The sequence below is a fragment of the Musca domestica genome, unplaced genomic scaffold (assembly GCF_030504385.1).
Source record: "Musca domestica strain aabys unplaced genomic scaffold, Musca_domestica.polishedcontigs.V.1.1 84, whole genome shotgun sequence".
In the NCBI taxonomy this organism is placed as follows: Eukaryota; Metazoa; Arthropoda; class Insecta; order Diptera; family Muscidae; genus Musca; species Musca domestica.
This window is the reverse complement of record NW_026712417.1, coordinates 1520597-1538003: the sequence shown is the minus strand read 5'-3', so window position 1 is coordinate 1538003 and position 17407 is coordinate 1520597. Positions and strand designations below refer to the sequence as shown.

At 32.9% G+C, this 17407-nt stretch overlaps 1 protein-coding gene across 8 annotated transcripts in view; it reads right to left on the bottom strand.

Annotated features, from left to right (window-relative positions):
* Positions 1-17407, bottom strand: part of LOC101887310 (axotactin) — a 238775-nt gene that overhangs the window by 9525 nt on the left and 211843 nt on the right. For 5 of the 8 annotated variants that reach the window (XM_059131289.1, XM_020039625.2, XM_059131292.1 and 2 more), the window contains one exon: positions 16808-17046. In XM_059131289.1, the coding sequence (XP_058987272.1) occupies positions 16808-17046 (239 nt within the window). Of the gene's footprint in view, positions 1-7130; positions 7907-16366; positions 16755-16807; positions 17047-17407 lie in introns of those variants that run through there. The other 3 variants (XM_059131290.1, XM_059131294.1, XM_059131291.1) reach the window with 3 other exon arrangements.

Here is a 17407-nt window from a genome sequence, read left to right as displayed (position 1 = left end):
ACCCTCTCTAGCCATGTGGCTGAGGGTATAATTAAGTTTGGGAAGTAGTGTTGATATAAGTAGGTGTTTTGGGAATATGTACTAACTGTGCGAACTGTACCAAAAGATACTTAATTCGGTACAATTTTGGTTTTGATTCAACGGATTGATCTGGAAACTTAAAATATTGTTGTTAGGGCCATGTCGGTCCACGTTTTCGTACAGCCCCCATACAACAGTACCTCCCAATATTTAGTATTTTCATGATTTTTTGTGACATTATTTACCAGAATTATTTCAAATTTCATATTTAAAGTTCGTAATAAATACTACAGCCTATGGTAAAATTTTTGTATGCAGGTCCACGTCTTCGTATAGCCCCCATATAACGGTATCTCCCGATATTAGGTATTGTAATGATTTCAGCAACATTATTCACCGGAATCGTTTCAAATTTCGAATTGGAAGATCATAATGGGTATTAAAACCTATGGCAAAAAAATTCGTATGCATGTCCAGGCCTTCGTATAGCTCCCATATAATGGTACCTACCGATATTTGATATTTTAATGATTTGAGCGACATTATTCACTGGAACTGTTTCAAATGCATGTCCACGTCTTCGTATGGCCCCCATATAACGGTTCCTCCCGATATTCGGTGTTTTGAAGACTTCAGCAAATTTTTTTCCCAAAATCGTTTCAAATTTCGAATTTGGGTACTACAGCCTATGACAAAAAATTTCGTATGCACGTCCACGTCTTCGTATAGCCCACATGTAACAGTTTTCATTTAAGAGGTAGTTTTCGGAATTTTCTTTTTGAAATTTTCCAAGTTCCTTCCAAAAGGTGAAGGGTATTAAAAGTTCGGCCCGGCCGAACTTTGCTGCTTTTTACTTCTTATAAAGAACAGCCTTAACCACCTAATAAGAAAAAGTTTAACCACTTTTCGAGAAGCTTATGTCTATCTCCGGAAATTGCCAAACATTTTTTTTATAATTTTTTTCTATTTTGACCAAATTTTTGGGCTACCTTAGTTTAAATATGTTTACTATCAAATCCAATCGATATTTTAAAAATGGCACCAAAATTTGGGGTTTTACCCAAAAACATCGAATTCTCTACGGACTTTTAATTCTTACCCTTTAGTGCCTTAAATTCTGCCCTTCACATTGGACATCCCTGTCTTTTATTTTTTCTTTCGCCAAGAGAGTGTGTATTCATACGTACATATGTTGTCATATGACTGACATTTAATTAAAATTTATGCAAACAAAAGAAAAATCATTCTGCAATTTCCTTTTACACTTACATCAACAAGGCAGCCAAGTAAAAGTGCTTGCAATTGGAAACAAAGTGAATATATGTGAGTTTGTTTGAGTGTGTGTGTGTGTGTGTTTGTGTGTGGACAAAGAGGAAAACTTAAAAAACATCACAGAAACATTACATATCAGCCCCATAAAAAATGCATTGACATTAAGGCATTAATATTAACAAAGTAGCTTAAAATGAAAAAGAAGCTACCGCTTCTAAAAGGAATTGAGCCGACTATGGCTGCATTTTAAATGCCATATTATAGACTCTGTTTGGAATGGGTCGATTTTGTCGGTAAAAGAAATCGTTTATATAAACATTAACAAATTGAAATAATGTACTGGCATCCCTAAAGTGAATTTTGCACTGTTGCTGCATAACAATCCATTTAATACAAATAAAATAAAAAATGATAAAAAAGATTAGAATACAAAATATTCTTTGGGATATATTTAATTTAATTTCTTTGCCCGATTCGATTTTTTCAATGTCCACTATCTTGTCATTTGAAACTTTCCATTCGAAATGTAAAACCCTATTTCAGCAGATGATATAAATCATCCAATTTCATTTATGTCCGTATGTCTTCATACATGTATTTATTTGTGTGTGTGTGCGTGTTTTTACATTTATGATGTTGTAGCTGTTGTACAAATTTACTGAAATTATTATTAACATTTTATGGGTGTCCTCTTATTTGTATTGTAGCAACAATGATTGTTGTTAAGGACGATGTTTTTGAGGATGCAAGGCCGTACAGTTGCAGTGTAACCTTCTCACACAGCAGAGATTCTTATTTGGCGTCATAAGTCGTTGGCTGAAATAAATTTTTTTTCTTTAAATACAGCGTGGGGTCATTAAAATGGAACAGGGAAATTGAAACCGTAGAAATCATTTTGAAGCTTGTTATAAACAAAAGGCAGGGATTTTATAGTCAAAAGGTATTTGGAAAATATTCCATAAATAAAAAAAAAATAGTTTCTATGGACACAAGTCTTTTAAGAGTTAAGGAAAAAAATCTTCTACATAAAAATACGGTTTATTGAACTTCTACAGACTGAAGGCCTAATTAAAGTCTTTTATGTACAGAAGACCTGTTAAGGAAAGTTAAGTCTTCTAAAGACCAAATACCTTATAAAGGTCTCTATAAAACCGAATACCAAAGAGCTTCTATGGACAGTATACATTTTTTAAATGTCGAAAAACTCTTGAAGGTCTTTCGTAGAGAATATCTTCTTTTTAAGGTCTTCTATAGAAATAATCAGGGCTGTCACAGAAACCATGTCGGTTTTGCTTATTGTCGTTTTTGTAAACCAATGTTGGTTTAATTTGGTGTCATGACACCAAGTTGGTTTTGTCAATTTCGAATGTAAATAAAACCAATGTTCGAAATATCAATAAATTGAAATATCAGTAAAAGTAAAGTAAATAAAAAAATAATAAGTCGCTATAAATAAAGTAAGATGGCATCAGCAGTGTTAGTTTATAGTCCTTTAAAAATTCTTTAAAAAATCCTTAAAAAATCACGTTTATGGTCCTTTAAATATCCTTTAAAAATTCTTTAAAAAAATCCACATTTATAGTCTTTTAAAAATTCTTTAAAAAATCCTTAAAAAATACGTTTATGGTCCTTTAAATATCCTTTAAAAATTCTTTAAAAAAAATCCACGTTTATAGTCTTTTAAAAATTCTTTAAAAAAATCTACGTTTATAGTCCTTTAAAAATTATTTAAAAAATCCACATTTAGAGTTTTTTTTAAATATCTATTAAAAATTCTTTAAAAAATTCACGTTTTTGGTCTTTTAAATATTCTTTAAAAATTCTTTAAAATATCCACGTCTATAGTCCTTTAAAAATTGTTTAAATCCAAAGCAGATGAAAAGTGACAGCTCTAAGCAACTTGCTTTATTTCCAATAACAAAACCAATAACATTGGCTTCTATGACAACCAAAACCGATAAAATTCGAATTCGAAAATAAAACCGATAACATTGATTTTCATGACATCAAATCATTTTTTCTTGTCGTTTTTAAAAGCAATAGTGACAAAATTGGTTTCTATGACAGCCCTGAATAACTTACGAGAACATGTTGTAATCACGCTAGAGTCAAAACGAATAAAGATAGGAAGCTAAAATTTTGCACTGATCTGTCTTTTGTCTGTACGCAGGTCAAGTTCGAAGATGGTAAACGATATCGTATACCCCCTATATAACTGTACCTCCCGATATTCCTCATTTTTTAATGGAATAGTCTGAAATTCTACACAAGGAGTTCCCTCTGAGTACTTTACCCCCTGAAAGATAATTGTCTATATACGCCCACAATATCGTATAGCTTCCATACAATGGTGCCCCCGATATTCGTTATTATGATGACTTTAGTCACATTTTTAAATGGAATTGTCTGAAATTCTACACAAGGAGTTCCCTCTGAGTACTTTACCCCCTGGAAAAGAATTGTCTATATAGGTCTACGTTTACGTGTGTGTGCTAACATAACGCTACCGCGAGATATTCGGTACTTCCATTTTGATTGCAGATATTTAAAGAGGAAAAATAGCTTATTTTAAAATCCGCATAACTCCTTAAATATTGACATTTCGGTGTTTTTAGCATCATTTTGATTGCAGATATTTAAAGAGGAAAAATAGCTTATTTTAAAATGCTCATAACTCCTTAAATATTGACACGTCGGGGTGTTTAGCATCAAATTGATTGCAGATATTTAAATAGGACGAATAGATTATTTTAAAATGCTCATAACTCCTTAAATATTGACATTTCGCGGTTTTTAGCATCATTTTGATTGCAGATATTTAAAGAGGAAAAATAGTTTATTTTAAAATGCTCATAACTCCTCAAAATGCTCATAACTGCTCATAACTTTGCTACATTATTCACCGGAATTGCATCAAATTTCGAATTTGAAGTTCGTAATGGGTACTACAACCTACGGCGGAAAATTATCTATGCAGGTCCACGTTTTGGATAGCTCCATACAACGGTACCTCCCTTTCTTCGGTATTTTGATGATATTAGCGGCTTTATTCACAGGAATTGTTTCAAATTTGGTATTTGAAGTTCGGAATTGTTACTACAGCCCATGACAAACAATTACTTATGCAGCATCACGTATTCGTAAAGTCCCCATATAATGGTTTTTATTTGAGCGGTATTTTTGGCAGATTTTTTTTGATATTTTTAAAGTTTCTTCCGAATGGTGGAGGGCATAAAAAGTTCGGCCCGGCCCAACTTGGCTGCTTTTTACTTGTTAAAGTCTTCTGTAGAGAGAATTGGCTGTACCCTTTTTTGGATTTTCTTTAGAAAAATATATTTTAAAGGTCATCCATTGAAAATACACCTTTGGAAAGAAAGAGGAATTTTTGGAGATCTTTTAAGAAATTAAGGGAAAATCTTTTGAAGTTATTTTATAGAAAAAAAACCTTTCAAAGGTCTTTTATAGAGAAAATATCACTAAATAATCTTCTATAGCCAAGCGATGATTTTAAAGTCTTTTGTGGAGAAAAGATCTTTTAACGGTTTTCTAAAAATAAAATAGCTTGTGACGGACTTTAATAGAGAAAAAATGTCTAGGACGGTTTTCTATAGAGGGAAGACATTTCCAAGGTTTTCTATATGGAAGGCCAATTACTGTTACACTATAGAGAGAAAACCATTCGCAGCTCTTTAAAAGCGAACAAACCTTCTGCACGTCTTCTTAAAAATCTTAAAGGTCTTCTGACTATAGACGACCTTTTATAAGGTTTTCTGTCCATAAAAGTCCACAAAATAATGATTACACATTTCCAAAACGACCTCCATATCTTAACCACAGACACCAAGAGTGACATCTATATAAAATTTTAGGATTTCAGCTCTATTCTTTCACCCAACACCCAATCTAGTACCATTTGGTACTTTTCTTACAAATATAGGACGCATTTTCAAAACCACCTTCATATCTTAACCACACACACACCAAGAGTGACACCTATATCAAATTTTAGGATTTCAGCTCTATTCTTCCACCCAATACCAAATTTAGTGCCATTTACTACTTTTCGTACAAATATAGGACGCATTTCTAAAACCACCTTCATATCTTAACCATAGACACCAAGAGTGACATTTATATAAAATTTTAAAATTTCAGCTCTATTCTTTCACCAAACACCCAAATTTGTTTACCATTTGGTACTTTTTGTGCAATTAAAGGACGCATTTATAAAACCACCTTCATATCTTAACCACAGACACCAAGGATTTCAGCTCTATTCTTTTATCCAATACCCAATTTAGTACCATTTGGTACTTTTCGTACAAATGTAGGACTCATTTTTAAAACCACCTTCATATTTTAACCACAGACACCAACAGTGACATCTATATCAAGATTTAGGATTTCAGCTCTATTCTTCTACCGAATACCCAAATTTAGTACCATTTGGTACTTTTCGTAAAAATATAGGACGCAGTTCACAAAACCACCATCGTATTTTGACCACAGACATCAACAGTGACATCTATATCAAATTTCTTATTATTTTCTAATTGGTGTGGCTATTCCGTTTAAAGTGAGATTTTAACGATATTTTGAAAAAGGACAGTCGTATTCCAGCAATCTGCGATTCCTAGAACCTAAGCAACACCTGTGATATTTACAATAATTTAAATTATTTTTACATTTATTTGTTGTGGAAAAAACCTTCGCTTAACGAAAATTAAATGTAGAAACTTGACGAAAAAATTATTTATTTAATATCCCTGATAAAGTTGGACAATCCCAACGAAACGTCGGATAAAAGATGAAATAGTTTTTATTTTCATTAAATAAAACCCAGACCTAAGAGCCCGATAAGACAAGATCTTAAATCATTCATAAACCAACAATTAAATTAATTAATAAAAGGACTTCAAATTTTCGATCAAAATAATCCTCGTATTGTTATCAGTAATATTTCCAAAGACACTATGTTCCTGAAATGCAGGGATTCCAAGAAAAATCAATCCGAAAATTAAAAAAAAAAAAAAAAATGAAAGTTAAACTTTCAAAACGGCGATACATGTGCCTTCTGTTTTTAGCTATACTTGAGTTTTTCTCTATTTTTTTGGGTTGCACAGTGTTGCTTATTTAAGACCTCTGTTTTCTTTTTTTATTTATATTATTGTTATTCTCCATGGGTTCCTTTTCAAACTCCCCGTTACTGTTTATTTCGGTTTAAACCTTAAAAATGTCATGTCTTTATGTGTCGTTCTTTGGCTGCGCCTCCGCCTTGTCGTCCTCCTCCATCGCCGCCTTCTTCGCCTGCCTTGATTGTGGCATCTGAGTGACATGTAATTACACTTGACTGCAACATAAAGCAGAGTAATGCAGCATTCGCTTTTATGTCGGCCAAGTGTGAATGGGGTGACATATTTAACTCTTCAACCTCAGCACACAGATCGTTTATGAGTTTTTTCTTTTTTTTTTGCGTATTCTTTAATTTGCTGGCGTTACAGAACCAACGAAAAAAAAAGAACGAAACAAAATTTTTTAATATAAAAAAGGAAAATGTAACAAAGAGAAATAACAACAACGATGACAACGACAGAAAAAATTACAATTTTTTTTTCTTTTACTTAAATGCTTAAAAAAGGCACAATTTATTTAATCATTTTTCTTTTTCCTTGTTTTTGTTTTATTAGATAATTACATTTTTTGTTTCATTAATTAATTATTTTTTTAATCGTTTTGTTTCAACTTAAAATACTCGAAATGAAAAATACATCATATCACAAGAATACACGAGTATTAAGGGGGAAAGGGGGGACAAAGGGGAGAGAGAGAGCGAGTGGTTGAGCTTGGGAATGAGCACTTCATTTATTTACAAACACAGAAAAAAAAATTAAAAATAAAATCAAATCTTTGTTGTTTAATTGCTTGTTGCTAATCTTGGTTGGTGTGACCGTGTTGTTTCCGTTTCCGTTTTGGATGCTTTTCATTATTGGTCTGTTTGTTGTTTTTTTTTCTTCTGGTTATTGCCCAATGTTTCAAGTGAAAATTGAAAAGAGCGCTGTCCTCACTTGAAAAGTTTTCTTCTTCTGCACTCTTTTTTTTCGTTTAATTAAAAATGTTGAGGAATTTTGTTGCCATGCTGTTGTTTGGTTTTAATTGTTTTAAATTAAAGCTGTTAATATTGCTTTGAGGAAGGTCAGTCAGCTAGTCAGCCAGTCAGTGTGTGGAATGAAGTTGCGAATTACGGGGGACGATTATATGCTACTGTTTCGAAATTGTTCGTTGCAACCATCCTCCTCCACCTCGCCCACTTCCGAAGCTTCACTTCATTTAGCTGCCAGTAATCAATTCGTTTTCACATGAGCACCAGTCGCATTGTAGTAACCATTCGGTTTTGAGATTTTCTTTACTTTAACGGTACCAGCATCGGCTTCCGCCACCGTTGGAGGTCCCCAGGATACTTGTCGTTTAACGGATGCTTTACGATTGACTCTATCGGTGTTGGGTGGAGTTTTGTTCTACAGAAGGTTGTAGGTTTGCCATCGTTGGTGTTCCATTGTATTCGGGTGTGTGTGTGTGCGTGGGTGGGTGTGTTGAAATGTTGTCAAAGAGAACTCTGATGATTTAATTAATTTGAATTTATAAAATCGTTGTTTCGTTTTTTTTTTTAATTTTTGTTTTAAGAAAAAATATTTTTAGTATTTTTCATTTAATCACTTGCAATGCAACAATTCTCGGCAGGGATGCATCCGCTACATGCTGTACGTTTTAAATATATATGTTATGGGTTTCAATATCATGCAGTTATTCTGAATATGTTACAAAATGTTGTTTGGTTTGTTAAATTGAAAAACATTGACAAACATTTTAATTAAAAAACCGGGGGGTTGATAATTTTGGAAAATAAAAAAGATTTCCATTTTATGGCATAGTTCGAAAGAGACACAGTGATGATGCAGTTTACAGAAGTTGGAGACAAAATCTGGACGAACCCATTGAATAGGTTGCCATTTTCGAAATAAAAATTATTTTGAGTTGCATAATTCAATTTTTTTAATTAATAGGTTACAAATACGTTAACATACAATCTCCTTCTTCTTGCACTTATGTGACATGCGTCCATTTGACTATACAAAAAAAAAAAAAATAGAAAAAAAAAAAAAAAAAAATATATATATATATATATATATTTATATATATATATATATATATATATATATATATATATATATATATATATATATATATATATATATATATATATATATATATATATATATATATATATATATATTTATATATATACAGGATGAGATGAAAAAACTGCAACCAACTTCAGACTGCTGTCATTTCTAAGCCACTCGTCCGACAACTGCTAAAAGTATTCCAGTTACAACTCATTATATTGCTTACAAGCGTACAAAAGCATTTTGTGGAGAATTTTCCAGAAAAAAGTTATTCGTGATGGAATTTAAGCGTGATAGTGTGATTTCTTTATATTTGGCTGCAAAACCACAAGTGGCTATCGTTAGAGCACTCCATAATTTAAATGTGAATAAGTATTTTCTGTCTCGTACCATCGCTCATTACCGTGATATTGGTAGCTTAGCCCGACGTCATGGAAGTAGACGGAAGAAAACAACAACATCAGCAGAAATGGTTCGAAAATTAAAGAAGCGACTTCATCGAAACCCGCGCCACAGTGGCCGAAAAATCGCTCGTGAGCTGAACATATGCAATATTCCATTCGACAAATATTGAAAAAATAGTTCGGGGTAAAGCCATCGAAATTCCAAAAAGTGCAAGAACTAACACCACAACGGAAAGAAAATAGACTCAAAATAGCTAAAAATTTGCTTCGCTTGGTCGAAAGGGGTGAACTGCCGAATTTGGTTTTCTCCAATGAGAAAACATTCGTTGTCCAGCAGTTTGTAAACAAAAATTTTATCATATTATCTTGTTTACTTGCCAAAGATGTCAGCTGAAAATGAGCATCTTTGGTTGGACACCAGAACTCAAGCGCTGGCCATGGTAATGGTGTGGGCCGCCACGACAGCCGATGGTCGCTCTCTGCTAATATTAATCGACCGTGGCATCAGAATAAATGCCAAACATTATCGCGAAAATATTCTGGAGGGTTTATTAAAGCCTTGGGCAAGCAAACATTTTGGCCGCAGATCTTGGACATTCCAACAGGATTCAGCACAATCACCATCGCACTCAGCTCGCGGGACCCAAGAATGGTTACAAAATGGGGTTCCTCGCTTTATTTCCAGCGGACAATGGCCACCAGAATCTCCGGATACCAATCCGTTGGACTCTTGTGTCTGGAGTATTTTGGAAAGCAAGGTTGGCACTAAAAAATACCAATGTGTCGATCAGCTCAAGCAAACGCTTCGACGGGAATGGGCCAAAATATCGCAGAGCAACATTCGGGTAGCGTGTGACGGTTTCATTGGCCGTTTGAAAGCCATAATTCGTACCAAAGGTGACCAATTCGAACAAATCTAACTTATTCTAAAATTTGATGCCATGTCCGAAATTTTTTGTTTTCATTCAAAAAAATTAAAAAAAGTAAAAATTATGGCCTTTGACTTTGTTGTAGTTTTTTATCTCACCCTGTAATGTCGAGTTCTTGGGTTGTTTGCAAGTAAATTAACTCCTCTCTCTCTCTTAGGCACAACCTCATGGAACTTAACTTCCCAATTTTAGGAATTTTGAGGATAGCTAACTTTACAATGTAAAAAGTTCCTTCCGTACGAACCTAACCGTTTTAAATGTTTAATGAAAAATTTAATTGTTCTTTTTTGATAAATGGCCGCTATGTGTATAATATATTTAAATTTATACATATTAAATTCCCCAACCAATAAGTTGTGTTAAATTATCTGTTAAGACAAAAATAATTTCCATTGAATTTCCCAGCGGAATTAAGGCTCCATATGATTTTTTGGATATCTATTTAATTATAATCACCACAAATTTAATAAATAAATTATTTCATTACTAAATTTGTACAAAATATGTCAAATGCAAATCTATGCATGCATGCTTTTTGTTATGATTTGATTGCTGTTGTTGTTTTCAAAAACGCTGCAGCAGCAGCAGCAACTGGCCTGGGAAATTGTTATCAAATTTTATATATTTGACTAATGTCCGGATGTAATAATCATAATAAATGCACAAATTTGTTTTATGGAAATTAGTTGAACAACTATAACAACAACAACACCGACAACACTGAACAACAGTAAACGCACATGTTATCTAATGTAACAATTTATAAATATTTCATTTGAAATTTTTGCATTCGATGAAAATCAATAAACAAATCAATTTTGATTCGATTTACATACGATTCGTTGCGATTCGTTTCGCTTCTGAGGCTGATTATTTATTTAATTCTTTTTCGTTCATTTATTGTTTTCTCTGTGTGTGTGTGGCTCTTTGCTTGGCAAGGTGTGTAACACTTTAATCATTGCAAATCGATTTAGTTGTAATAAAAATATTGAACAAAAAAATCTCTTTGAAAATGTAATAATATCTATGTGCACATACACACACATATGTGTGCGTGTGTGAGTGTTTGCATATTATATGAGATAGCGAAATATATGTTTCTATTTACAATACGTTTTTTTTGTTTGTTTCATTTTACTGTTTTTAATTTTCAATTAAATTATGTTTTTAATTAATTATGTATAAATAATTGGTGGAGGTTATAAAGAGGAGTGTATCAGTTGTGTGAGTGTGTAATTGGCGTTTGTGTGAAAAAATGCGTGTTTGCTTAAATTACATAAATTGAAATATTAAGGTGGAACTAAGAAATCGAGACTCATATTTTTGAAAAATGTCCACAAATAATTCAAATGAGCTGAAAACACGAGAAATGCAAAAAATTGAAATTATAAATTGAATGATAAATGTATTATTCCTTCCAGCTACTGGTGGGGGGTATATATTTTTATACCCTACAACACTATGTGTTGGGGGTATTATAAGTTTGATTGGGCCAGAATTTATGTAACACCTCGAAATATTGGTTTCCCATATAGGAAAGTATATATGGATCTTCCTAGCTCGCCGAGCTGAGTCGATCTAGCTATGTATGTCCGTCCGTCCGTCCGTCCGTCTGTCCGTCCGTCCGTCCGTCCGTCTGTCCGTCTGTCCATGTTAATTTGTAATCACGCCACAGGTCGCAATTATGGCCCGATCCTTATGAAATTTTGCACGAAGTTGGGGATAGGGTCAGAATAGAAGCCTATTTCTTTCTCATTAAACCGCGAATATTTTAAATCCCGGCGAAATCACAAAGCCATGACATCCATCAAATCGGATATATAGCAAAATATGTGCGATATATATGTCTATCAAAGAAGATATGCTTGAAAGATCTCTTATATGTCGAGAACGGCTGAACTGATTTCAACAGTTCTCATTAAGTCAAAATGGCCTCTTGGCAGGAAAGAGAAAACGTCTAAAAAAATTGCATAAAAATATCTCTCTAAAGATGAAAATATTGATTTTGTAAAATTTTCTCATATTTTTTCAATTTTGTCATATTTTTGGCATATTTTCATTTTGAATTAAACATTTGGTAATATTTCTACAGCTAACAAAACTAAGTAGTTAGGATATCAGGATATCATATACAGGTCGCATTTATGGCCCGATCCTAACGAAATTTTGCATGGGGATAAGATGAGGGTCAGAATAGAAGCCTACTCTTTTTGGAGATGATCGCCATATATTTAGGGGTTGAAATGGACCAAAAAACTGCAAAATTGTCAGCAGGTCGTAATTATTGCCCGATCCTCACGCACATTTGAATGGGGGTTACGGGCATTGCAAAAAGCCAAGCAGTTTTGGATGGCCATCCAAAAATATTTAATGTGTGAAATAGTTTGCCAACTTTTGTAGACAAAATACGAAAATATCCATTCCAGTGTCTTTTTGGAGAATTCACAAATACAGGAAAGACGCACTTCTGACTATTTCGTTAAAGCTGATTTCGTTGAAGAATATAGTCAAATGGCTGTATCTCATATAGTTGCGTTTCAGTCAAAAACCAATAATAAATGTTAATCTCTTGCCACTTCTGAGAGATTATAGGTCTTTGGGAAATATTGGTTCCAGATCTAGGAAGACCATTTACGTGCAATATCTACTAATAAATTGGAAATGAGCAAGTTAGTTAAAGTTGTTATTATTCGAAAATTAGAGAACGAAACCTGATGGTTTTTTTTTTTATTATTTGTTACAATATCTTGTGGAATTCTTTCGAGTATGTCGCCTATATAATCTGTATCATTTATTATAGTGTTGTAGGGTATTCAACGGTCGGCCCCGCTCGACTGTAGCCTTTGCTTACTTGTTTTAGTGTAAAATTAAATACTAGACCCATTAAGACTGATTTATTAGTAGAAAGGTTGAAAGATTGATATATTGATTAAATGGTCAAAACAAACACAACAAGTTGTTTTGTTCATTTGACATTTTTTTCACTTTATTTAAATTTTGAAAAAAATTAAGAAATATTAATGGAACGTCACGATTTTTTTCTCAATAATTTGTTTTTCCAAACTCAAAATTTATTGTGTCCAAAAGCTGTAGCATTGAATTTTAACTGATTTTCAAAACATTCCAGAATGTACAAAATTTTAGAAAACCGATTGTCCCTTTATGATATCGAAACAACTATAGATTCTTGCAGGTTCTGGATCAGAGCAATTATTTGGAATGTTGTTTAAAACAATACATACACAAACAAAATCTGTGTATGTATGTTTTGATATTATAAGGCTACCAAGAAAATTTGTATTCAGTTGATTTCAATGTCGTAAGTGGAACTCAAAATGTGCCAGAAGTTGGACTCTCTCATTAAATTTTTTCAAGACATTTGCTCTTTGAACTAAAGAACCAAATATCGCTATTTGGAACGAATTTAGAAATTTTCCAAAAAATAAAATCCGTTAAAAATTCTGTTAAATTATTAAAAAGCGAATATAACCGTTATATTGGAGTCTAAATGAAGACATGCATCTGTATAGGCAACTTTTATCATAAGCCATTACAATATTCAAATTCGAAACTTGAATAAAATCCTGTGAATAATTTCGCTAAAATCATCAAAATACCGAATATAGGGAGGTTCGTTATATAGGGGCTATACGAAGACCTGGACCTGGACATTGACAGATCGTCTATGCAGGTCCAGGTCACAGGTTGTAGTCTCTATATGGAACTTAGAATACGAAATTTCAAACAATTTCGGTGAATATTGTGCATTAAGTCGTCAAAATACCGAACATAGGGAGATACTGATATATGGGGCTATACGATTGTAGTTCCCATTACGAACTCTACGAATTTTGAAACAACTCCGGTGAATAATGTCGCTAAAGTCATAAAAATACCGAAAATTGGGAAGTACCGTTATATGAAGGCTATATGAAGACGTGGGCCTGCAAACGCAATTTTTGTCTCAGGCTGTAGTACTCATTTCTAATTCCAAAAACGAAATTTGAAGCAACTCCGGTGAATAATGTCCATAAAAACGTCAAATATTGAAGATCATTGTTCAAATTATTCCCGTGACAGCTCATTAAATTGTTTACAAGCGTACAAAAGCATTTTGGTGAGAATTTTCCAGAATTTTTTATTTGGCTCGAAAATCACAAGTGGCTATCGTTAGAGCACTCCAGCATTTAAATGTGAATAAATCTTTTGTTTCTCGTACCATCGCTCGTTACCGTGATACTGGTAGCGTAGCCTGACGTCAAGGAAGTTTACGGAAGAAAACCGCAACATCAGCAGAAAAGGTTCGAAAAGTAAAAAAAACGACTTGATCGCAGTGGCCGAAAAATTGCTCGTGAGCTGAACATATCGCAATATTCCATTCGGCAAATATTGTAAAATGAGCTCGGGCTAAAGCCATCGAAATTCCAAAAAGTGCACGAACTTACACCGCAACGGAAAGAAAATAGACTCAAAAGAGCTAAAGAGTTGCTTCGCTTGGCCGAAAGTGGTGAACTGCCGAATTTGGAAAACATTCATTGTCCAGCAGTTTGTAAACAAATAAAATGATCCTGTTTACTTGCAAAAGAGGTCAGCTGAAAATGTGCACCTTGCGCCACGAAAATCTCCGGATACCAATCCGTTGGCAAGGTTGGTACTAAAAAATACCAAGTTGTCTGTCACCACAGACAAGCGCTCGCCAGGAATGGGCCAAAATACCGCAGAGCAAAATTCGGACAGAGTGGTTTCATTGCCGGTTTGAAGGTCATAATTCGTGCCAAAGGTGACCAATTTCAATTATTCTAAAATTTTATGCTATTTCCGTCAGTTTTTGCTTTTACTCAAAAAAAAATTAAAAAAAATGTAAAAATTATGGCGTTTGGCTTAGTTGTAGTTTTTTTTTTCTCACCCTGTTTATGTTTCATCCGATTTGGGGTTTTAAGTCCCTCACATGCGTAATATACCTTCCACATCAATAACCTTTGGTATAAGATATCAAACACAGCTAAGAAATAAATGTTTAAAATTTTGTCAAGATCGGTTCGATTTCGATATAGCACCCAATATATATATATATATATATATATATATATATATATATATATATATATATATATATATATATATATATATATATATATATATATATATATATATATATATATATATATATATATATATATATATATTTATCCGATTTCAGATGTTTTGTGCTAATTGGCCCAAATGGACTGCATTTTGGTACTTCCGACGGAAATAACCTCAGAAGCATGTACTTCAAATTTTGGTGAAAATCGGTTCAGATATGGCTACAGCTCCCATATATATGTTTTATCCGATTTGGTGTTTATGTCCCTCACATGAGTAATATGCACTCCACAACAATAATATTTTAGATACTGCTCGAAAATACCTCTGCCAATTTTTTTTCATATAGAACCCATATATATCTTTATCCGATTTCAGGTTGTTTGTGCACTAAATGGCTAATATTAGCCCAAATGGACTGCATTTTGGTACTTCCGACGGAATTCACCTAAGAAGCACGTACTTCTAATTTTGATGAAAATCGGTTCAGATAAGGCTGTAGCTCCCATATATATATTTCATCCGATTTGGTGCTAAAGTCCCTCACATGCATAATATGCACTCCACAACAATGATATTTCAGATACTGCTCGAAAATACCTCTGCCAATTGTTTTTTTAATATTCAACCGAATTTTACCATTTAGTGAAACTTGGTCCGGTATATCTATTGCTCTGATAAATATTTTTGTATACAACACTTATCGGAATATATATCATTGTTATTTGGTTCAAAGTTGTTATGATCTACTTCACATATATTCCCAATATTATATTTTTGTTACGTGAGCTCTACTAAATACGCACAGTGGTGTAGGGTATTATATTGTCGGCCCCACCCGACTTTTGACCTTTCCTTACTGGTGTTGTTATGAATTTTAATATGAATTCCTGTTGTAAAGGTGTATTTGATATATTTTAGGACCTATTTTATGACAAACAATTTTTAGAGTATTTTAGAAGAAGTTTTTTTTAATATTTCTTCAAAGAAAGACCCCTTTGGTGACTCGATTGAGGGTTAACATTTTCGATCAAAATAATCCTCGTATTGTTATCAGTAATATTGTCGAATTAGCGGATTAGATTTAATCTTAATCCAAATATTTCAAAAAATTTTGAAGAGGGAGAAACTTGCTGCCTCTATTTAGGTTAATTTGGAATGCAAACTCCTTTCATAATCTGCTGGATTTTCCTCGTAATTATAGACAAAAAAATTTAATTTTGTCGTTTTTCCTACAATTATTTCTTGTGTTTCACAATATTTAATTATAAATTATGATTATGAATGTCATAATTTTCAAAAATATTAATCAATGTTAGGGCTATAAATTCAGAACTTAAAAAAAAAAAATTATACGAATATTCCATATAAATGGTCACTCAATTCGTTCCACCTCAATATTTGCATATACAATTTTCAATATTATCCACAAACTATACAATATTAGTAAATATGCTAAAGAGAAAATAAATTTAAATAAATATATAAATTTTAATATTTAAAAATTTAAAACATGCATAGAAACAAAACAAATGATAAAGACTATAACAAAAAAACAACAATTTAAAAAGGACAAGCAAAGGACTTCTAAACATGCATTAAATTATATTAGATTGAAATGTATGCTGTTGTCGTTATAATGATGATCGGAAGAAGTTATTGTTTGTTATTGTTGTAGTGAACTCCACGGTATCGGTGGTTTTGGGGGTCGTATTGCAATTGCAGATCTCATTTGCCGTTATTTTGCATTTGTTTTAAGTATTTGTAGTTGTTGCTGTCATCATGACGGGTGTGTGTGCGGTTAGACTATTCACTCAAAATTAAGGGATGTCTCGCTAATGGTACAGATGGGTGCCAATCTTTTATAGGGAATATCTTCGTTAGACGAACGACAACTTGTTGCAATGCTTACCGTTGACTGGTCTAAAGTCGTCGATGACGACGAAGTCTTTAGACCGTTCTCTGGAAGGGGTTCAGCGGGAGTTGTGGACTGTGATGTTGTCCGGTCGGGAGAAGTTGGACTTTCGTTTGCGGGTTTATTGTTATCCGCATCCTTCGTTGTAGATTTATTATCTAATTTATCCTCGGGTTGTGAGGATGTAGTGGTTGGGGTGGAACTTGTGGTTGTGGGAGTTGTGCTTTTGGGGAGATCTGGAAAGGGGAATATTTTAATATATTTGTTTTGCGAATGGCGGTGGATTATCTAAGCTGTTTGAAAAAGTTATCCTCGTTCGATAAATAATAAAATTTTAATAATAAAATTAATTAAATAAAATTAAAAATAAAAAAATAACAATTATTAAATTTTTCACGTTTGGTTTTTTGTTGTTTTGGATAAATTTTACTTTTATTTGGATAATTATCCAGGTTTTTGGATATATTTTATTTTTTCGGATAATTATCCACGTTTTTGATCATTTATCTACTTTGGATAAATTATACCTCGATCGATAAATTGTCCAAATTCTATAAATTTTCTAAGTGGGATTAATTATCCACATTGCATAAATTA